At 41.0% G+C, this 23,879-nt stretch overlaps 1 protein-coding gene across 11 annotated transcripts; it reads left to right on the plus strand.

The window, feature by feature from the left end:
- The first annotated feature begins 108 nt into the window (after nt 1-108).
- LOC119013544 (E3 ubiquitin-protein ligase CHIP-like) lies at nt 109-22,606 on the plus strand. Of its 11 annotated transcripts, none has more exons than XM_037088184.1 (23): nt 109-246; nt 712-964; nt 2,018-2,151; nt 3,643-3,827; nt 7,387-8,464; nt 9,082-9,290; nt 9,657-9,840; nt 10,585-10,808; nt 10,880-11,005; nt 11,455-11,607; nt 11,774-11,935; nt 12,385-12,605; nt 12,879-13,024; nt 13,452-13,630; nt 13,741-13,892; nt 14,412-14,491; nt 17,716-17,925; nt 18,320-18,518; nt 18,596-18,761; nt 18,844-18,931; nt 19,228-19,284; nt 19,537-19,653; nt 20,368-22,606. In XM_037088184.1, exons 4-23 carry the CDS (start codon nt 3,670-3,672, stop codon nt 20,491-20,493), a joined length of 4,035 nt encoding a protein of 1,344 aa, XP_036944079.1. In that variant the 5' UTR covers nt 109-246; nt 712-964; nt 2,018-2,151; nt 3,643-3,669; the 3' UTR covers nt 20,494-22,606. The 11 variants fall into 11 exon arrangements, with proteins under 11 accessions (XP_036944079.1, XP_036944081.1, XP_036944082.1 ...); XM_037088186.1 differs by having other exon boundaries at nt 161-246; nt 727-964; XM_037088185.1 differs by lacking the exon at nt 109-246 and adding an exon at nt 275-500.
- The last annotated feature ends 1,273 nt before the right edge of the window (nt 22,607-23,879 follow it).

The following is a 23,879-nucleotide window of genomic DNA, read 5'->3' on the forward strand; positions in this document are numbered from 1 at the left end:
TTTCTTGAGTAAATCTGTTAAGTTACTTCCCACTTGTGAAAATGATGACATCCATTTTAGATATGACGTTTAATAGACAAACACCTCTGATTGGTTGGGCTCCTCACCTCTCTACGTCACTTAAACCTGACGGTATTTAAGTGGCTCCTCGCGCTCCCTCAGGCTGTTATCACAATTTCAGAAAATGGCGGCAAAAGAGACAAAGAAACACTACAATGAAAATTTTGGTCATAAAACAGGACGAAGGTAGGGTTTTACAGTTATTGTTTTTAAATCAGTATTTATTACACTTAGAATATTTGGAAATGAAGAACTAACGAATCTAAATCAACCCTGACTGATGATAGGAGCATTATAAGTAAAGTTAGTGTTAGAGAAAGTAAAGAAATCAGCAACTTCGGTGAATCCGGTGCCGAATCAACACCAAGGATCCACTGACTCATCCGATGAACTGAGCTACGTCAGGGTTTAGCCTGTAGGCTAACACCTGGATGTTGACGGTAATTAGGCGATTTTTCCGGGCAAGTTCTGACAGATCGTGCTAGCTATTTAAGCAGCATTTAACATCTGTGAAACCGCTAACTGAGGCAAAACCAGTAAATGTAGACATATCTTCTGGTAATAAAGTGCTGCTTGGTGTATTAAAGCAACAATGACTGTTAAGAAAACTTAAATTGATGCTTTACAAGGTGTACACACTATCTGTGCAAGACAAATTACTGCTAGATTTGTGATGGAGTTTGGTGTGGGGAGATGGAGCCGGACAGACACGAGTCATTATCCGCCTTTCGTCCTCCTGAACCCTGATGAGGGAAGAAGATATTCATCTTGACCGGATAAGAGGTCGATTCGTCCCGGCTGCTGCCCGGTGTTGTGTCCTGAAAATGTCCCCGGAGATAAGAGCTTCCACGGCGGCGAGCTGAAGGAGAACAGCGGCAAGTTGGCAACATTAGCATTAGCCTCGGTGAGACGTTAGAGGGAAGTTCCCTTCAAAATAAAAGAGAAACTGACGTGTTCAGTGAATCGATTTCAGTACCAGTAGTCTGATACGAGCTTCTATGAGATCGATATTTAAGTGGAACTAAATTGATAATTGACAAATGGCACATTTAACTGACTTCTGAAAAAAACCTGGTTTTGCACTGATACTTGAACAAGAAATTGATTAGCCAGTTACCAGAAAATTAAATCAACAACCTTTGTGCAGATTGATTGTCTCAGTCATATTTTTAAGGGTAAACAGAACATAATGTTGTTTGCTGTGGAGGAGTCAAAATGAATGTAATATATGGTTTGAAACATATATTAATATGCCATGAAATGCACCTAATAGCAAGACAAATGAATAGCTAATAATGTCATAATGTGACATAAGTTGATATTCCTGCTTTAAGTTTTTTTGTTTGTTTGTTTTAAGCATTTATTTGACTTGAGATGAAAGCCCACCCATTTGCATCATGAATCACAAATGGATAAAGAATTGGAACAATACACAAATATGTAAAAACATTTAAGAAATAAAAAATTTAAGTGTGACATTATATGAATAGTTTTGATAAGGAAGTAAAGCAGAAGAACCAACTTGTCATGTTTTGTAAAATGAATGAATGCCTTCATTTATTGTCAGTATTATTGTAGGTGCATTTAATGGCATATCCATATTTATTTTTTTTATTTTTTATTTAGACAGTTTTGCTCCTCCATAGAATTTCGTTTTACAATTTACATTCATTTTCATTTATCAATTTAATCAAATCACTACAATTATATCACATACATTGTAAAAATAAAATTCAACACTTACATGGTAAACGCTTATTTAAGATCAGACTTTCTTCTTAGAGCTGATAAATCCAAAACTATAAGGTAAAATTAAAATTGTGATTAATGTATTGAGTTTTAGATATCTCAACACTGACGTAGACCTTTTGTTTTCATTGGCGGTGAGGAAGTAGGTATGACTCAAAAAAGTTTTATTTTGAACAGTTTGACAGGAAGTGTGATTTATTGCCTGTAGCTTGACGGTGATGATGAGAGGAGAGCGTGGTGACGGTGCATCTGAGGGCTGAAATTAAAGAGGATGCATGGAGATCTCAGACAGCCGGCAGGAACATTCATCCCTCCTCGCCCAGCGTGTCCGGTCTGCAGTCGGTAAGTCCGCTTCTTCTCAGAGCTGCTGCTTCTTTTCACGTCCTCACGCTGATCTGCAGTTTCTCAGTCAGCCACCAGCTGTACTGCAGGTGCACCAGGTTACCTTAAGTCTATGTGAACTTCAGTATCAGCAGGGATGCATCTGCATTGAGGTACAGAGGAATTCACCTGCATGCAAACCACACAAAGAGAATTCACTCAGTTTTTACTCTTGTAATTGGATTGTTGATGTATTGATTTCAATTTTTTATCATTCAAACACGGATAAAAGACAAAACGGGCATAAAAAGGACAAATTCTGTGTAACGTGATTATGGTTTTTATAAGGATACAAGTTGTGGATTTTCAGTGGAGAGCATACAGTTTGTCTCTTCAGATCAGCGTGTCGTGTCGGAGACATCTGAAGCCGGAGCTCCTGAGGTTATCAGACAGAATTTAAGTCCTTGTTCAAGGACAAAACTGTGTTGTGAGCAGGGAGGGAGCTGAAGCAAGCAGACACCAAAATCAGCAATACATGACATCTGTGTGTCTCTGAGTCAAAGCAGCAATGTCACTCTCTAATGGAGCTTTGAATACTGTTTCTTTGCAGGGCACTGAGGCAGGTTTGTCCCTGTCAGTGCTGATTACGTGTAAATATCATGCAGTTTTAAACTAATCAATATAAAACAAGTTACCAGTTTGATGTCTGTGCAAGCTTAAAATATTATAATGAAGATTTAGGTTGTAGATTTTCAGTATTGTATGAAATAAGTAATATTCTAGTGTGAATGTGACATGATAGATTATAAATCAGTATTACTGAATGGTGGAAGTTATAGTTTGGTTATTTCACTGTGGCTTTATTTATATCTGTGAACCAGATGTTACTGAATGCTGACTGGTTTTAGGTTGAAAGTTAATTCCTGACCTTGAAAACAGCAGCTGGAAGAACAACCTTACCTCCGGGTCCATTTTATAGCTTTCCATTCGATCAGATGATGTGTCTTGTAGATTGTTGAGATTCCTGGCTTACTTTGGCTTAAAAGTTGATTGGAAGTTCTCCTTGAGAACTAAATGTTGAACATCAAAATGAACTTTTAGAGATCACAAACTGATGTGAAAAGACGTTAGTTGCACCCTTTATCAAGTTGAAATCTTCACTGTAGCTGCTAAGCTAAACGTGTTGGTGTTCACTTCACAAACTTGTTTAAACCCTATTTTGTTTTTTTTGACAAAATCCCAGCAGATTTTCATAGGATATAAAACTGATCTTTGGGTTACAGAGAACAAGGATGTTACACTTGTATACGGGACGTTGTTTTGTTGTTTGTGCTAAATGTTCACACTTCTAATATAAATATTATTCATACAAATTGCTTGTTTTATCTGACCAAGAGTCTAAAGTCCAATGATATTCAGTTTAATGTGATGTGACAACAAAAGCAAAAACGTTCATAATTTGAGATGCTGGAGAAAAATGATTGAAACAACTCCGTCTGCCTCCTCCCTCAGGTCCCCTCCACCTGAGCCAGCAGCATCATGGGAGGTTCCACCTCCTCCCTTGTTGAGGAGGCCGAGGGAGATGCACCCCGGGGTGCTGCTCTGCCCCCCTCCCCCATCATGGGATGTCTGAGGAGCAGCCAAAGCACCTCCATCCCTCGGCAGCTTCCCAGACCTGGCAGGCACAGAGAGCGCAGGTTAGAGACGAGACAGACTGCAGACTTCAGTGTTCAGGACGGTCAGCAACAACACACACAAATACCAGGAGAGTCAGAAAATCTGCAGAGCACAGATTGAATCAGATATTTCAGGGTCTCTCAGAGGAAATCTGCGAGAGGAGGTGGTTGATGCTTTTCTTCCAGACACTGCTGTGTGCTGCTCCGATTAATTAATGCAAAGTGATCAATCAATTACTCACCTGCTGAGCTTCATCTAATCTCATTATCAGTGAAGTTACTAGATGAAGGTTTAAACAATTTCCTCACTCATTAAGCATCTGATCTTTTCTGTGTAATGCAGTTTTTCCTGAAGCCTAAAAAAGATGACGTTTGATTACATAACAGTGTAAAGATATGATGTGTCACATTTCAAATGTCAGATGGACGTCTTTTTGATGTCTTCTCAACATTCACTACTGTTGAAAGTGTTATGACATGGTATGTAATGAAGCTGCTGGTGGCTCTCCTGGTAAAGTGCATACCTCATGCAGCTACTGAGCTTTAGGTTTGAGGTTTGAATCCTTTCTGTAGTTTTTGCTGCAAGAAGTGAAACCTTCTAACGTCTAACCTTTCGTTCTGACTCCACTTAATGTGTTTCAGATGTGTTTTTATCAGATGTGGTTATGTGTCAGTGTGTATGTGTCGAGTTCGACCTCCAACCAATACCAGAAACTCTCCGCTCGTCTCTCCGTTTCTGAGTCTTAAAGCCGAGCGACACATCAAACATCAGGATTTCACATATTCAGGTCTCAGCTTCCTGTACTTGAGCTGCGTTCGATGTTTAAATTAAGAGCGTTGGCCTTCAGGCTCAGTTCTGTCTTCACTGCCAAGTCTGGGCTAATTGGTCTGTTTATCTCGCGCTGCATCAGCTCATAAAAAAACAACCCAGAGATACTTCAGTTCAGAGCAACCTGCTCCCAGCCACCAGTCAGTCACTCTTCTGGAGGTTTCCTTTGAGGTGCAAACACTTCTCCAAACTGCTACACACTTGTCACAGAAAACACTGAAGGCTGCATTCCATTTAAGTCTCTGTTGCTACGTAATGGGCAAAATCAGAGGTCACAAAGCCGTGAACTCCACGAGTCAGTCTGTCCATGAAAATCACCAACAGACACTGGAACTGTGGAGAGAAATAAGTCTCAGGGACAAATGTAGCTACAGCAGTCCAGTGAAATAATGGCCGCCCACCATACAGATGTGAGCTTCATTTTAGCTTTCCCTTGTTTTCCTCAGCAGATGATGTGAAAATTAAAGGGAAATAAGACGTAAAAGGTTCAAAACATCTGTAAGATATTGTTGAAGCTTCTCAGTCAACCAGGTCATGTTAATTCTAAGTGCTGCATCATGGTCAACTGGACTTGTTTGAGTTTCTTGAATCAAGTTCTGTTGCCTACGATACAGCACTTAGAATTACCCTATTAACACCTCATGTTACATTTTAAATAATTTTTTAATGGTTCACAAATTTATAACACTAAACATGTCAGACGATTCCAGTGTGTGTGTTGGAGCCATCTTGTTTGGGCTTGTTTGTCATTTCTACATGTAAAAATGTGATAATGATGATTTTATTAATGACATTACGCCACACATTGCACCTATAATGTGACTAGTGTGTTGATGCTTCATTTATATTCTGTACTTCTGTTGAAGTCCTAGGCTCCAGTATGTGCTCATTAATTTTTCATGAGTCAGTCGATAGAAGGTAAACCCCAGCCGTCCCGAGTTTTGTTCAAATCTCCACTTATTAATAATTACTGTATCTCTGTCTAATGCACTGAGTAGATTCAGTCTGCTGCCATATTGTCGCAGCCTCCATCAGAGTCAGTCCCTGCAGGAGTCAAGTTACTCTGACAGGAAACGTAAGGCTACCAGGGAAATCCCTGGTGACTGGACTGTCGACAGGAGTCTGGAAATGCACATACAAAAGGAGTTTGGGTCGGCAGATCTCTTAACATTTCGTTCGATGCATAAAGATCAAAATGGACCAGAAGGGACATAAAAGCAGGAGATTTTAAAGTATCATTTCAAAAGATGTAAAATCAACAATTTTAAGGATTAAGACATGAGTCAGACATCGATTCTTTCATCTGCTGTGCAGTACTAACTCTATCTGTGAGGTTGTTTTATGGTTGGTGATTTTGGATCGTCCTTCCTTTGTCTCTCTTTGGTAGTGATACGGTAGAGACAGGTGACCAAATGAAACGCACCGTCACCTTGAGTAAACTTGTGGATCTCTCTGGTTTGAACATTGTTGGAAATATGTTGGATGATTCAAGAACACAACTTTTGGACAGTTTATTGCAGATTAAATATCTTATCTCCATTAGAACCATTACTTTAAAACAATTGTCATAAATGATTTCTTATGAAAAACCAAAGGCTGAGGCGCCCTCCGGTCTGGATCCCAGTTATCATTATCGCCAAGTGTTTTAGTAAGTAAAAAAGGAAGTTTGTGTGTTTTTGTATCTCCGCTTCAGTAATTAAGTTCTTGCTGAGCTGCGTCACAGAAACACCTGCATCTCACAGCCGCTTTGCACTGCAGTAACCCGTCCAGGTTGGCGCTCTGCTGGAAGTTTCAGGAGTGATGCCAAAGCCACTTAGAGCGAAGCTTCAAAAATGTGGGCCAGCTTCCACACAGATGTCCCACCGGCTCCTCCTGTCTAAATTTCCCCCTGGATACCATCACACAGATAATCTGGGTCTGTTTTACAGTCGAGGCCTCTGAGCACAGAGAGGAACATGAATCTTAGATGTATGACAGTGTTTCTGAAGCATTTTTTTTTTAAAGAACTGCACACACTGTAAACTGATCTGCCTGGTGGAGAAACGGCTCCAATAATACACGAGGAGGGTGGAAATCATAAATATTGTATAATACGACCAGTTGAACAGTTTATTTTGTCACTGTAGTGCAGCTTTCTACATCATTTCCATATTCATGCATTTTAATTTCCTCCCTGCAGCCACAACAGGGTATAGAAACACAAGAACTGCTAATGCACCCGTTTATATTTGGATTTTTCCTTCATCCTCCAGCTTCTTCTCCCCTCAGGATTTTATGGTTTCATAAACCCAGAGTTCAGCTGAAGACAGTTTGGATGTTTTTCACATTACACTTTTAATTAGCAGCATACCAGATATTTGTGGTGGTTATTATCAGTGAATTTTAACATATTCATGCCGACGTCACAGAAATTACCCCAAACTGAAACTAATCATCACTGGAAGATATTTTTGAAACATTCAGGTTTTATTATTCTCTGAAAAATCATGTCAGAACAAAACTCTTCCAGGACCCATCATTATATTTAAATGAAATACTTCATATTTATCAGTTATGAGGATTTCATGTCCATACCTCAGGACTACAATCTGAAGGAATTGTGCAAAAGAAAATTACCGTTACAGAAAATTAACACTGACGGTCACGATGTGTCAACTAACTGTAATATGTCTGTATGGAGGTATAAAAAATATATTCACAAGTATGTAAAATACAAGTATAAAGTCTGAACTGTGGTGTTTTTCTCTCCAGCTTCTCTTCTGGTTCGATGCCCATGCAGAGGAATCAGTGGGCTTGTGGCTGTTGCACTTTCCTCAATGCAGCCGGCGCCCCCCGCTGCTCCATCTGTGAAGCTCCTCGAAGAGGAACTGACCCCCGCTGGATGTGGCCCGGAACCAGCAGGGAGGAAGGTCGCTGGTCCTGCCCACGCTGCACACTGTCCAACTCCCCTGATAAACTGTCCTGCTCTCTGTGTGGCTATACCGGAGCACTGGACCGAACCCAGGGCTCGTCTGAGGACCAGCCTCGGCCCCAGCGCTCCAGCAGCTGCTCCGGTCCCCTGAGGCCGCCGCCGACTGAGCTGTTCAAGCAGCAAAATACAAAACAGCCTGAAGACGCAGATAAAAACAGCCTGATTTGGGAATGTTCACGCTGCACTCTGCAGAACACTCCTACCTCCATGTCCTGCTCCGCTTGTGGCGGACCACGCAAACTGTCTCTCCCCCAGATCCCTGCAGACGCCCTGCTCCTGCCTGACGTCTGCAATCAGACCGGAGCAAAAGCCGAACCTGCAGCGGGGGCGCTCTCTCTTTCCATAACGACACGTGGGGAATGTTTACCAGTGGAAGCTTCGTACCCTCACACAAGCTCCTCGGTGCTCAGTGCGACGTCCTCAGCTCATAATAATCCTGTCCCCTGCAGCCGCAGAGAGGTGCCCCCTCCAGATGTTTGCCTCAGTCAGACACATAACTTAAGTCCTTCGCCGTCAACGCTCGCTGTGTCACACCTCTCTGCCCAGCCTGAGCTCCTGCCCAGCAGACGGCTCAGCATCCTTAAAGAAGAAACATCACCGCTGTCACCTTCAGCAGCTGTACTGTTTCCAGTCCCTGTTAACAGGACGGAGGAGTGGTCATGTCCAGCATGCACCCTCATCAACAAGGTCAAAGCCAAACACTGCCTGGCCTGCCACACTCCTCAGCAGCACATCACACAGCTGAAACCAGCGGCGTCCCCGAAGAGGAAGGAGAGCAAGCTGGTGGAGGCGCTGCGACAGAGTGACGAAGGAGAGGCCAAAGAGCTGTGGGAGAACATCGTCAGCTTCTGCAGAGAGGTTTGTATAAGACTGTGTTCCCTAGATTCATCTTTGAAGGGCAGACCATCAGAATACATTTTTAGATTTCTTGTCCACTTGGCTAAAAAAATTAAAGGCTGAAACAATGTGATTTACTCCCTGAAATCTTCACCGTAGCTGCCAAGATAAAAGTCTTAGTGCACTGAAAACTACTACATGGCCTTTTCCTTAGATTTTTCATGATGTCTGTTACACTTGAGGTTTTGTTTTTTCTGTTACTTGATTTACTCTTTTAGAAAGCTAAAGGAGCCACTCTGACCTTGTTCTGTCAAGTGAATTCACTGTTTTGCCTTCAGGCCGGTGTTATGATATCCCCCTTAGGAGAACAAACCATTACTCCAAGTCCTTCATTTCTGCCACTATTGACTTCTGAATTCCAAGAGAAAACATTTTAAATGACTGTTACATTCTTTTATGGTTATTCTGGTTATTTATACAACAAAATGTGTTTGTTTATTCACTGCTGCTCGTTGTTTACTTTATTGACCCAAGTATGTGGATCTGTTGTCTCTGACATAAGTTACCTGACCTGTGAGTTTTGGACAGGTTAAGCTGCAAATAATTAAATTCTGAGCCTGAATCTGAATCGTTCCCAGAACTCAGTAACGTTTGTGGACGACAGCTTCCCTCCTGGTTCAAAGTCTGTGGGCTTCCCTCTGGACGACAGCGTCCAACATCGGGTCAAGAAGTGGCTCCGTCCTCACGAAATCAACTGCTGCAACCTGAGAGATCGGGCGGTGAAGTGGTCTGTTTTCCGCACGCCCCGCCCCTCTGACATTCTGCAGGGACTTCTGGGTAACTGCTGGTGAGCCAGCTCAACTACACAGTTACTGCTGAATCCAAACATACTACACATCAGCAAAAGTAAAAGCCAAAACCAAAAACATCCAGCTCAGAAACGGCCAACATAAGATGTTATTGGGGAACCGATTGTTGGGGAAAAAAAACAGTGATTCCAGATGTTTTCGGTCAGCAGATTAGTCTTGTTACTTTAATAATCTACTTCAAAACATTGAAGAAATACTTAAAAACAGTGTAAATCTGTATTTCCAATATTACACACTGACCCCTGCAGGGCTGTTTAGCTCTGACATAGTTGCAGCTGCAAACTCCAGATGGATCCGGTGCAGTTCCACGGTGTTTCTGCCTGTCTGCATGTTTTGGAGAGCAGGTTCCTGAGTGCCTTGGCTGTCCTGGCTGAACGTCCTGAGCTGGTGGAGAAGGTGATGGTGACTCGCTCGCTGTGTGCAGAAGGAGCCTATCAGGTGCGTCTGTGCAAAGACGGCTCGTGGACCACGGTGCTGGTGGACGACATGCTGCCGTGTGACGAGAACGGACACCTCCTCTTCTCTCAGGTCAAACACTCGGCTCTAAACATGCAAATGTACTCAATGTTCATGCAGTTTCCTCAAAACACACTCATGAGCAAGTCTCTGTCTCCGTCGCTTATACAATATATTGTTTTGCTGTGCTGTTACAGAAGGCAGAAGACCACACAGTCTGCCATGACTGCCACAGCAGCTCAGCTGAGGAGTGTCCACAAGCCTCGCTCTCTTTTTATTAGTTATTAGAGAGCCTCTGTAAGCCCGCTCGTTCTCATTATAAATATTCTCAGCATCGTGACAGTAATTAACCTTGATCCGTGAGGAAATTGGGCCTGGAAGGTCCTGTGAAAAGACTTCGAATTTGATGTTTTAGAGGTGGCATTCTAGAGAGAGAAATTTATATTCTGCTGGATTTACTGAAGCCACACTTTCTGCAACAGTCCGGCCTGTGTGACAAGGAGGACTGGCATGAAGGTGTGGCGTTTTTATCCCGCAGAGATATAAAGGACATGAGCTACAGAGCACTCCATAAAACTAGAGCATAAGTTAACCATTGAAAATGTAGACCTAAAGTTACAGGAGAAAAGAAAATCTGTTTTCTTGCCACAGGCTGGGGCTGATGTCGGATGATATACCTGAGAAATAAGTTCTGTTTCCTTTAATCTCTTAATAGCCTGATGTTCCTCTGCTCATCAGGTTTTAAAGCTGTGGTTCAGGAGTTAATTACTCAACTTTAAATTCTTCTAATCCTTCTCTCACATCTTCCCTCTGCAGGCTCAGCGGAAACAGCTCTGGGTGGCTCTGATTGAAAAAGCCCTTGCCAAGCTCCACGGTTCATACTTTGCCTTGCAGGCGGGCCGAGCTATCGAGGGCCTGTCCACGCTGACTGGCGCCCCCTGCGAGTCACTGGCCCTCCAGGTCAGCACCACAAACCCCAAAGAAGAACCCATCGACACGGACCTCATCTGGGCCAGAATGCTGAGCTCCAAAGAAGCGGGGTGAGAGCCAGGAGAGTTTTAAATTTTAATCTGTTCAAAACTGAATCTTCAAACTCTTTCTGTGCTTGTAGTTTCCTGATGGGAGCTTCCTGTGGAGGAGGTAACATGAAGGTGGATGACTCAGAGTACGAATCTCTGGGTTTACGTCCACGTCATGCTTACTCTGTCCTCGATGTGAGAGACGTCGACGGTCACAGGTGAGGAGGAAAGTCTGGCTTGTTTAAAAAGTTTGAACTTTCTTGGGAAACGTGCTGGCAGAGGATGACCTGGACGCAACGTGTTCAGTCGTATTTTTATAATGAAATCACAGCAGTTTGGGATTTAGGGATCATGCTCCAGGAGGTTCCAGCCTCTTCTCTCCATTCAGGAAGAAAACACAACCTATTTAAAGCTGCCCATTCAGACCTTTTCACTCCTGATGACCAAATTTGAGTATCTGCCTCTCCAATCTTAAAATCTTTTAAGGCTACTTTAGAGTTGAACTGACTGGGATCTAGGGATTAGAATCTCCAGGCACCTCATGATTTAATTCAGTTCCAGTTGAGAGGGCTTTGATGTGATTATAAAATGATGACTGCTGTACATGATTCATTTGTTCTTACTCTCTGATAACTTGCTACAATAAAACACCTGCTTCCTGCTTCAGATTACTGCAGCTGAGGAACCCGTGGGGGCGTTTCTCCTGGACTGGACCCTGGGCGGATGACTGGCCCAGCTGGCCTCCACACCTGAAGAGGGAGCTGTGCGCCCAGCGAGCCGAGGATGGCCTGTTCTGGATGGACTTCTGGGATTTCATCAGGTAGATCAGGAGTTGACGAAGCTGCACTTTTTTCCTTGTATAATCTGATTGATTTAAAGTATCAGTGAATTAATGAAATAAAGAAATTCATGAAAATCTTTTTATGTACTTGACAAAGATTTAAGCATCAGTCCATGTTGCAGAAGTGTGTGTCTGACCCTGGCAGGTACTTTGACTCAGTGGATATCTGTAAGATTCATTCAGACTGGCAGGAGGTTCGAGTGCAGGGTGTTTTCCCCCGAGGAGCCGATGTCCCGGTGACGGTGGTGTCCATCACAGTTCTGGAGAGAACGGCCATGGAGCTGGCGTTGTTTCAGCAGGGCAGCAGGTACGATGACGCCAGACTATCAACACAAAGCTTTTATTAGATAGGATGTTGTTGGTGTGAAGGAATGTTTATAGATGTGCTGCTGAGTTACATCTGAGGTTCTGTCCAGCACCAGTGAGACGCAATGCCTTCATTCATTTGTCCCGGAACCATCAATAATGCTCCATGCACAAATAAAAACAGAGAGAATGAGCTTCTCTCTTGTTAACGGTGTCGTTTCTATCCATCTGTGAACAAGTGAACAATTTTCTAGCACTGAAAACTAAACAGATGTTTGACTGGTCTGATCGACCTCTCATCTGCAAAACCACTTATCGTTGTAAAATAATCCCATGTTGTAACATCCAAACTAAACTGAGTGCAGGTCAGAAAGCCAGAGTGCGAATATATGAGATGATTTCAGACTGATTTAAAGTATAAACTCAGTGTTTCTCCTCCTGTGTCGTCAGGCGATGGGACACAGCAGAGAGCCACCTGTTGGATCTGTGTGTGTTGGTGTTTCGGGTCTCCTTCGACAGCTCAGGTGTTCTGGCGCTCGGACGCCTGCTGGCTCACAGCCGCCGCTCGGTGAGGAGGTTCGTGGGCTGTGACGTCATGCTGGAGCCCGGCGAGTACGCCGTGCTCTGCTGCGCCTTTAACCACTGGCACACCGCCATCACAGAGGGGACAGGTAGGAGCTCCAGCAACAGCCCACTTGTGTATGTAGTGCAGAGTTTCCACAGTTATTCCAGTTGTTCCCCTGTTACCTGGAGATGGTGACCAGCGATAATGGCGCCTCTTCAAGCTTCCTTTGAGGCGTAATTCATCCCTCGTTTCTCCTGGAATAATTGAGCTTGATGTCAGACTGAACATCAGTGAAAGTCTGGTTTATAGGGAACCAGCCTCCATGTCTCTTTACACTGTGACAGTGTTTGGATTTGATTGCACCTCTCTGTCCTCTCAGCGAGCTGCAGTAGATCGGAGGTTCCTGGTTACATGCTGGCGGTCTACAGTTCCAGACTGGTGATGGTGGAGCAGGTAACGGCCTCCAACACCACCATCGCAGACGCCATCATCCAGCTGACAGAAACTAAAGGAGAGAGACACGAGGTAACACTGCGTTCATTTGGAAAATTAGTATTTACATGTTTGAGTTTGCAACAGTTATTCTCAGCTTTCTCTGCTTATTGATGGCAAAATCCTGCTTGTAGACGAGGAGCTCCTGAACGCATCACATGAGACATTTTGAATTGGTGCACTTCCTGATACGTCTTAATGATAAATAATGGATGTGTGTCATCAGGAAAATACTGTTTCTCTGCTCAAGATGAGATTAAAAAAAATGTTATTTGATATTTTTTATTACCTTCGGTTACTTCTTAATGTCATTTCATCTTATACCTTTTCTGTTTTTGTTTTAATCTAGTTTAGTTATTTTTCTACATTATCTTATCTTCATTGTCCTTCTGTTTGTCACTGATATTATTATTTATCCCTCTTACACTTTATCTGAATCCTTCCTCTGTGTTTACTTCAGGGTCGGGAGGGGATGACGTGTTATTACCTGACCCACGGCTGGGCGGGGCTCATCGTCATGGTGGAGAACAGACATCCCAAACATCACCTCCACGTGTCGTGTGACTGCAGCGACAGCTTCAACGTGGTGTCGACACGCAGCAGCCTCAAAGCCATCGACAGCATCCCTCCTCTGCACAGGTTCACTGCAACACACATCGCTGCTCAGCGATCAGGCTGAGAGAAAGTTACTGATGGCAAACGATTCGTTTAGGATTCATTAAAAGTTGACCACTTCATTTGTCTCTCAGACAGGTGCTCGTGGTTTTGTCTCAGCTGGAGGGAAACGCTGGATTCTCCATCACTCACCGGCTGGCTCATCGTAAAGCCGTCCAGGCTTCTCTGGGAAACTGGAGTCCCTTGAAGGCAACACACAGTCCTGCTCTGAGCCCCGAGACAGCAGGTCTGCATCAGCCTCGACCCCTCTGACGGCTGCCAGATAACAGATCTGTTCATACACTGTACATGAGATCACAACATGGAGGCAGCTTCCAACACTGTAGGAAATACACGTGTTCGTCTCATCTGACTGTTGCTTTGATTGAAAAACTTCCTATAAATGTTTTGCAAAGAGACGATCATATTTAGAGAGCAGGCTGAGTGCTGTTAGAGAGTCGGAGCTCCTCTGAGACACAGATAATCTCACTGGTTCAGTTTAATCTATGTGGGCTTTTTAAAGGGACAGTTCACCCAGAAATGTGAAGCAAGTCATTATCACCAACTATTTAGATAATCAATTAATTATTAGAGTAGTTTTTCCTGCAAATATGACAGAAAATGCCGTTTTCATCCTTTGAGAATTTCACTGGATTAGAAAAAGCAAAGTTGATCACAAATGTAACTCACAGTACAGATGATTCAGTCTCTTCCAACTCTTTGTGAGAAACACTGAAATGTTCTGGAAACATTTTGTCGCTCACAGATCCAGTAAATTCCCAGTACAGACTCATGATATCGATGCTTACAATGGTCCAGCCTGCCCACCGATCAATGCAACTTCAGGTGAGTCAGAAAATGAGGATTTGAAGTTTGTGTGAAGCCATAAAGTGAGATTATTGATTCCGTCAGAGCAGCTCTGCCAACGTCTGGTCCACAAACACAAGTTGCACATTCCTCCACAAAGACATCAGAAGTGAACACATGAAGCACTTTATATTTTAAACACATTTCAGATCACAGGCTGGTCTTCAGGTCCAAACCGTCTTAATTGCACTGGTGATAGATTATTAGAAGTTATTAGTTAGTTGTGTCTGAACTGGCTGCCAGCAAACGCGTTGTGTGTTCTCCTCCTCAGTACTCTTCGGTCTTCACAGTGACACATGTAGGGTGTTTAAATAAGTTTTAGTTTTAGAGCGGAGACTCGCTGCGTGACAGCATTAGCACTTTATGAACTTTATGATGGATTCTCGTGTTTTCAAGCTGCACAGCAGAGAAAAATGTTTTGTGCTTGTTGATCCAGAATCACCATCGTATTGTTAGAGAACATGTAAACTATGCAAATGTTTGAAATGATGCTTCGTCGATTAAAACATGTATAACTCTTTAACTTTGGCTTATCTATGTCATTATAATTGTGGGGATAAAACAGAATTTTAATGCATTTTCTGCTGATTATTCTGTTTCATTTATTCATTCAAGTTACTTCATATTAGAACAAACTTGTTGTTTTTGTATTTTTCCATAAACCAAAGCTACACTGGTGTTTAGTTTGAGAAACAAATATACAAGAAACAAGAATATGAATTTAAATAAATAACAGACTTTAAAAAAAACAACAAAAAAAAACAGGGGAAATTGGGGAAAAATAAACATCTTTTATACAGAAACTGTAATTTATAAAATTCATCATTCTGCAAAACTTCTTAACTTTGGTTGATACTTTTTAAATTTTTTTAATTCTTAGTCTTAAATTATGATTGACACACTGAAGGTGACTTATTTTGCACATTTGTGAAATTTACCATTTTAAAAAAAGTCTTCAATTAAATCAATTTTATGTTTTCCATGTTCATAAATTACACTTTTAATATTATGAATAGTTTATATATAATCTTTGAGTCAAAACAAAACTGAATGTAAAACAACTTTCAAACGATTTTCTGCTTTAGTGTTTTAAAACATTACAGTTATATAAAATCTAAGGATGTGGAAAACATTGTAAAAAAAAAAAAAAAGAATGTGTATAATGTAAAATGAAATCAATAAAATAAAAAGAAATAAAGATTTGACACTGTTTTGTTATAACCTTTATAGAATATGTCTAATAAAATAACAGAACAGATGAATAAATAAATGCAATGTGTTGAGTATATATGTATATTTTTCATATTGTTTTGCATTATTTGTTTTCACAATTTAAATAATAGAAAAATGTATTTTATTAATATTTTTGTATACACTTTAATTTTTAGAACATTACTATAACGGTATATAACATGTAATATTTCTAATATTTGAAAAGAATAAAAATATACACTAAAAATGATACTTACAATTTCAATAATATCTGCATATGTTTTTCATTTCTATAATTATTAGTATCTCATATTACATCTTTGTATATACCGATAAATATTTTAAAAAATGAAAATTGAATATTAACAGTAAGAACATTTGTAATAGTTATTTATATATTTTAGATATATTTTACTTACGCTTTTTGTTTTTTTAATAAAACTATATAGTGTTTAGTTTCCATTGTCTAGTTTATAATTTCGAAATAACATCTCGTCTATAAAACCATCTATAACATCTTGAATATATAATTATTATAAATTAAATAATATATACAATAACAATGAAATGTATGTTATTTATAATAGCATTAATATTATTAAATTAAATTATTACTGATCTCTTCTGTCACTGGTTGGGCGTGTCTTCCGATGACGCGTTTTACGTCACCGATGAAAACCAAAACATCTGCTGGCTGCAGCCTCAACAAGTTGTAGCGCGACAGTTAGCCACCGAGCTAAACTGCAGCAGCAGCTAGCAGCTCCGCAGAAAACAGCGTTCATTCATCCAGGAGGTCAAACTGCGGCCGCACAGGTGACAGTCCGATGTTATTGATTATGTGACGGCGCAGGTACAGCTAGTTTAACGTGATAAACGTGTCGTCATCAGGGAGCGTTAGCTGGTCAGCACTGAGGTGTGTTAGCCTGGCTGCCATCATGAAGCTAACTGTGGGGACGAGCTGCGACACGGACGTTAGCATAACAATCAATGTGGAAACGTTGGAACGTCATAGGTGAAGCTAACGTTAGCTACATGCTAACAAACAGTTTAGATGTAATGTTAGCTCTGAGGGAGACACGACAGCCCGTGTGTGTGTGTGTGTGTGTGTGTGTTGTCTCTAATGACCGCAGTGGCAAACATCAGTGACGTGTTAGAGCCAGGTACAGTTCACACCTGGTGTGTGTGTGTGTGTGTGTGTGTGTGTGTGTGTTCAGTTTTGCACCATGTTTGATATTTAGTTTGAGTCCATAAAGTGAGCTGAATATAAATATTATATTTTAATGTAATTAAGTGTTCACTTTTATTGGCTCTAAAGGTTTAGAATTTAAAAAATCTATATTGTGACATTAATATAATCATAAGCATGAAATATTTTATTTACGAAATATTTTTACCTTTAAAAGCAAAAAGATGCTTGTTTATTTATATTGTCAATATTATATGTTCATATATATTTTGATTCATACAATAATTTTACATTACATTGCTATATAACACAATATGATAAACATCTACAATCAGATATTACATTTTAAATATTTAAAATTGTATTACATCTTATATATCCTATTTGAATATATAGTGTTTAGCTTTATTTGTTGTCAGAGTTTTTAATTTGAAAAAATAGTTATAGATTTATGGATCTATAGATATATAGATGTTTGTGTGTGTGAGACATGGATTAAGTTATAAAGTGAGTCATTAATAACGGCAGTATCACCAGACTCCATTACAACTTGTGTGATTTTAAGAGTTCTTGCATCACGAGCAGAATCTCAATGTTGGTTCTTGTTGTCAATTCAGCATCAAATACAAATTTTAGCTTCCTTGTAGAAAAGTGTCAGTTTAATTGGATCTATTATCAGTAGATGTTTAAATGACATTAATACATGTTGTCTCCTTATTTTATGATTTGGTGATTAAATCAGCAGCTCGTTTACACACTGGACGATGAGTTAACTTCACCTGTTCTTTGGTTCTTGTTGTCTCAGTTTCCGTCCCGCCCGTCGGATCTGAGTGTCAGGATAGGGAAGCAGAGTGAAGGGGCAGCTGCCGGCGGAGCAGCAAGCCTGGTGGACAAGATGTCGGAGAGCCCGGAGAAGAGCGCCTCGGTGTCGGCTCAGGAGCTGAAGGAACAGGGGAACCGCCTGTTTCTGAGCCGCAAGTACCTGGAGGCTGCTGCCTGCTACAGCAAAGCCATCGTGAGTGAGGACGGCTGCAGGCTGTTGTTTGATTGAGACATAAATAAAGTAATTTATGTTTGAATAAGTCAGTGAACAGCTGGTAGAATAAAGAAATGGACAGTATACAGTGATTGTTGTGGGTTTAAAGAAATGGTGTAAAGTTGTGTTTACTGTAACAGTTCTGATGTGATTGTAGAAGCGAGGAAGGTTTTACTCTTCAGGAGCTGAATGAACGCAGCGATGTAAAACTGAATGTTTCCACTGATCAGTCGTCACTTTACAACTCTGGGAAAAGTCGGATCATGAATCTGTCTGCAGATTCTCTGGGCTGTTGGCATGTTTACCTGGACAGTAAAAAGTTGTATCGGTGCATCTCTACAGTGCACGTCTCCGGTCTTGTCCCCTCTCTCAGACCCACAGTCCCTCCGTCCCGGCGTACTACACCAACAGAGCGCTGTGCTACGTGAAGCTGCAGCAGTACGACAAAGCTCTGTCCGACTGCAGACACGCTCTGGAGCTGGACAGCCAGTCGGTCAAAGCTCACTTCTTCATGGGTCAGTGTCACCTGGAGATGGAGAACTATGACGAGGCCATCGGCAACCTGCAGAAAGGTACGACAGATTTACGTCGACGAGTCCCCAACAAACTTATCTCAGACCTACAGTTCATCTGTGTGTTTCTGTTCAAGCTTATAACCTGGCGAAGGAGCAGCGGCTGAACTTCGGCGATGACATTCCCAGCGCTCTGCGTGTAGCCAAGAAGAAACGGTGGAACAGCCTGGAGGAGAGGAGGATCACTCAGGAGAGCGAGCTGCACGCCTACCTCAGCAAACTCATCCAGGCTGAGAAGAAGAGGCACGCTCACCCCAGGAAACTAAGATTCATGTGTTGTGTTCTTGTTCTCTTTTTAAAATAAAGTGTTTGGTTGAACCTGCAGGGAACTGGAGGGCTGCAGACGGAAACAAGAAGACAAGTCAGACGACAGCAGAGTTCAACACAACCTCAACGAGATCCACACCAAACACGTACGTTCATTTAGCATGAACGTGAGTCATGAACTTTTTTTGACAGTTGACATGAAAAGAGAGCGGAGAGAAAAGATTCTTAGTCAGTTCCTGTCAAGAAATCAAATACGCATTCAGTTTTGATTTTCAGATTCAAAGTCTGTATCAGTGCAGGAAACGAAAGTGTGTAAATCAAATTGTGTCAATAACAACAGTTCTGCATAAAACATGAAAAAAGGTTGAAACAGTGATCATTAGAGGCATCAGCTGAATCTAATGGAGAGTTTGTCTGTGGCTGTTGACTGTTTCTCCTGCAGGACAAATATCTGTCAGACATGGAGGAGCTGTTCTGTCAAGTGGACGAGAAGAGGAAGGTCAGTGATGAAGACTGTGAACTGAACTCTGTCTTCTTGTTTTTCCTCCTCACAGACTGATCGAACATTTACTTCCACTTCTGCTTGTTTGTCAAAGCACTTTGTAAACCGTGTTTTCAGAGGTGCTGCCGAGATAACATCTATTATTTCGCTCAGTCTCTTCATCACTAACTTGAGCGTGACAAACATAATCGAACCTGTTAAAGTTTAGACTGCGATGATGATGTCGAGTGTTGGTTGTGTGTCTGACAGAAGCGTGAGATTCCCGACTTCCTGTGTGGAAAGATCAGCTTCGAGCTGATGAGAGAGCCGTGCATCACGCCCAGCGGAGTCACGTACGACAGGAAAGACATCGAGGAGCACCTGCAGGTAAAAGCTGCCACACAGGTGCACACCTTCACGCAGGTGCACGCCTTCACGCAGGTGCACACCCTCACACAGGTGCACGCCCTCACACAGGTGCACGCCCTCACGCAGGTGCACACCTTCACGCAGGTGCACACCTGTGTTCACCTTGCCCGTCTGAGTGACGTCTTCAGTCGGTCACTCGTATCTGACATTTATGATTCTTGTCCATCTGGATTCGTTCTGCTGATGGTTAATGAACATAATAAATCTGTAACCAGATGATGATTTTACAGGATAAATGACACATTATCAGAGTAATTGATCGTTCATTGATTAATAGACTGATGGATTGAGGAGAAACCCGTCATGTTCCAGCAGCCGAAAAAGAACCAAACACAACTCATAAAAACTGAAGTTTATTAAATTACAGATCCAATAACTTTACTGCTGCTGTCACTCAGTTTATAAATATAAATGCAACATTAGACTTTTTTGTTTCATTTATTAAATGCGAAAGTATGATAAATGAGTATTTTCTCTTTCTGTAATATTATGGATATTTTTGTTAAATATGAAAAACGTGACGATGTTATATTATTATATGATAGTGAAACAAACAATTTTATTTATAAATTTCACATAAAGGATGCAAGAAAAAAGAACATTAAAATACAAAGATTAGTGAAAAGGGATTTTTCAAAGTAAAAGCACGACGTGTTTGTCGTTCTCTTGCAGCGAGTCGGCCATTTTGACCCGGTGACGCGCTCTCCCCTGACCCAAGACCAGCTGATCCCGAACCTGGCCATGAAGGAAGTCATCGATGCTTTTATTTTGGAGAACGGATGGGTGGAGGACTACTGACCAATGAGAGGACGGAAGGGAAATTGTTGTTTCAGTTTGTGGCTGGAGACGGATCCTGCAACAAAATCACAGACTTTAAGTCTTTAAACTCGATTTTAAAATCAACACAGCAAACAAAGTTAATTCTTAAAGAAAACAAAAGTTAAAAAGTGAATAACTGAATGAACTGAGACAGATGATCTATAAAACAGAGATGAATGTAGGAGAACCGTTTGAAGAGGCTGTTAGATGATGTGTAATTATTGATCGTCTGAGTCGCCACTAGAGGTCGCTGTAGTTCAACCTGCTGTTTGTTTGAGCAGAGGCGGAAATTAAAGCACAACTAAATATATATTTAACAGTCCGATTGTCCAAAAACACAATCAAGTGAGAACCAAAAGTAAAACAACTCACATACCCAAAAATCATATTTATTATTGATGCTTTAATGTTTCAAAGTTTTACTCTCGTTGTGTTTAATCTGACTTGTGGATTCCTCTCGTTTCATCATTGTTGAATGTCAGAACGAACCGAACGAAGGTCGAGTTGTTTTCTGCAGTCACACGTTTTATGTTTCAAGGTGAGAACAGAGAATCGTTCGTCCCACTGGACACAGTTCTGATGGAGCCGATGTTCTGATTCTGATTACAAACAGTGATATTAATAAAGTGAAATTTCTGTTATTTTATTTATGTCTGAGTGACGACAGGAAGTTGTCCTCTGTCGACCTTATGGAAAAGCTTTTGAGTCCTTTTTTCACAATTCTGTCTTTAATTCTTAGTGTCGTCTCCACATTAATACAGATATTAAGCAACACAAACATTTTCATTTTCAGCAGATTTTTAGGTCACTGAACACTGAGATTTTTTTTAAAGAAACCTCCGACGTCTCGCCTCAGTTTGAGCCTGTTGGTGCTTCAGTGAGCAGCAGCTCCACACAGATGAAACTCCTTCAGCTTCCTGTTTCCACACAGCGTCTCAGCAGTGTGACAAACATGTTAAATCTAAGTAAAAGAAATGAGTCAAGTCTCTTTCAGTGTTTTTTTTCATTCTGACATATTTTGCTAAACAAAGTTCACATGGACAGGATTTTTTAGGGGAAAGATAACCATGTAGAAAAATGGACGAGACCTTTTTAAATCTGAGAATAAATTCAGAATTGTGAAATAAAAGGCAGAACTCAGATTTTTTTTCTGTTTTGTTTTCGTGGCGCTTGTAATCCTCCGTACGTCCTCGACAGCTTCTGAACTTTGTTCAACAGCCGGACGCGGACCAGTGAGACCAGTAGAACTTAATCAGATGAGACGTTTGAGGACCGTCCGTACAGTTCAGACTCCACCGTTTCTCTGTGATCAGTGTCATTTGTAACCAGCTCGGTATTGACGATCATCAGATAATGTATTGATCCGTGCTGCGGCTCAGAGAATCATCATCATTCCAGGTGGACGTGTGGAAAAGTGTTGCGTTTGCTGGCAAACTAAAAAAACAAACAGGAAACTGGAGCGTTCCAGCTGGGAGAGAAAGAGGAGCGACCAGATTTAGTTGTAAATTTAAAATCGTGTTTTCAGATCTTTTTCTGTTTTTTATGAGTGGACTCTGGTGCAGCTTTGTGCAAAAACTACAGTTCTGCTTGTGATTTGTTTCTTTTACAGTTTCCTTCTTGAATTGTCGATATTGCTGTGTGTTTATACCAAGTGTGCACATTAATCTGTCTTCTTGCACTCAACAAAGACAAAAGCTTTTTTTTTTGCTTCAGTTTGTCAAAGATCTCAGATGTTTTGTGTATATAAAAGGAAATTCTCAAGTTTTGAGCACAAATGTGTTGAAGTGGTTTAAATCTCTCCTCTGCAAAGTGAATCCGTCCATGAGGAAACAGTCACTAACGTGGGTTTTAACAAATCATGACAGGAACGATTCTTTTGTTTGCATAAAGAGTCTTAAATCTTTTCAAAGTGCTGCGTAACATTTTGGTGGCGTGTTCATCAGAACGAGGCCTCGGCTGCAAAAATGAAATCTGACTCCTGTTTAAATGTGACGATTACAATCCAGCTTTGACTCAATCAAATGCAATCTGATTTTCTAAAATACTGTAATGTGATTAAAAAAATTAAATGTTTCATGTTTTCTACGTCTGACTTTGACTTACTGTCTTCTTGAATCAAAGTGTCACGTTTGCTGAAATATGTTAACAGCTGTCGGATGGATTGTGACGAAACGTTCAGGCTCCCGTCAGGATGGAAGTTAATCTCAGTGTGCGTCAGACTTCAGGTACAGTTAATTTTTAACATTTAACATCAGACACTCGAACATCCTGCTACTACCTGCAGTTTGACTTTGAACAGATGAAGATCATCGTATGACTTTTGTCAGCCAGTTGAACTGAAGTAATAAAGAGTCGATGTTTCATGAAGTTATCAGCGATGACTCAGACTTTAAACGATCGAACATGAAGCGCCAACATGTTGACTGATTTCTGACGATAAACATTTAAAATAAACCTCATTATTAGTAGAAGTATTTCCCACTGATGGTTTGTTGATTAGTTCACGTTCACTGTGGTTATTAGAGGGTTTCAGGTTGTTGCACCACCAGAATAAATGTTGATATTTGTTTCTGCAGAACCACCTATATGTTTTTTTTTTATTTTTAAATATTTGTATTTATTTATGTATGTATGCTTTAGGTCCAGTATAGCTGACAAATGTGAACACACACACATAAATAGTGTATATATATTATATTTAATAGGTGGGTAAATGAATTAAATGAGACAATATGTAGAGGGAGTAAATTAAATGCCTAAAGAAAAAAGATCATCTCTGGGGACGAGCTGGACAAGATGAGCTGGGACATGGAAGTACTTTATTTTATTTTCCCTTTTTATTATAGTTTATTATCATTATTGTTGTTGTTATTATTATTGGTTGTCATGTTAAATTGACCACTGTTGTAATAATTATATAGAATACTTCTTTATTCACTTATTTTATTTTGTCCCCTCTCCTGCTTTGTTGCCCTGCAGGTGGTCTGCAGACTGGGAGGTGGCGGCGTGACGTGGACCTCTGCAGAGCAGCTTCCTCCCCTGTTGTGTTGTTTGTTGTCGGTGAGTTTGTGGGTTCCACTCCAGGGAAGGAAGCAGTTTTAGTTGTGGGAAGTAAGAAAAAGGCTCCAGGTTTCGTTAAAGGCTGAAATATTGTTGCCATTTTTTCTGTTAAGATGAATTTGTTGAGTAGGTTTGTTCAGACTTATTAGTGAGAGTGGGAGAGTCGTCCATTGTTTGAAGTCGTCTTGGTTGGTTGTTTTTGTAGAAGCTGGGTGTAACTGAGGTTGGCAGCCTGGGGGAAATGTCAGTGCCCAAGTATTTCATGTCAGCGGTGTGAAAGGGGGTTTTGGTTTGCAGAATCTCAG

This window comes from Acanthopagrus latus, chromosome 23 (assembly GCF_904848185.1).
Source record: "Acanthopagrus latus isolate v.2019 chromosome 23, fAcaLat1.1, whole genome shotgun sequence".
Classification (NCBI taxonomy): domain Eukaryota; kingdom Metazoa; phylum Chordata; class Actinopteri; order Spariformes; family Sparidae; genus Acanthopagrus; species Acanthopagrus latus.

Excerpts from the sequence above, each read along its gene's own strand:
- LOC119013544 (XM_037088184.1), top strand. The coding sequence starts at position 3,670 with ATGGGAGGTTCCACCTCCTCCCTTGTTGAGGAGGCCGAGGGAGATGCA. Across the intron at positions 11,608-11,773 it reads GACTTCTGGGATTTCATCAG|GTACTTTGACTCAGTGGATA; the intron begins GTAGATCAGGAG and ends TGACCCTGGCAG. Across the intron at positions 11,936-12,384 it reads TTGTTTCAGCAGGGCAGCAG|GCGATGGGACACAGCAGAGA; the intron begins GTACGATGACGC and ends CTGTGTCGTCAG.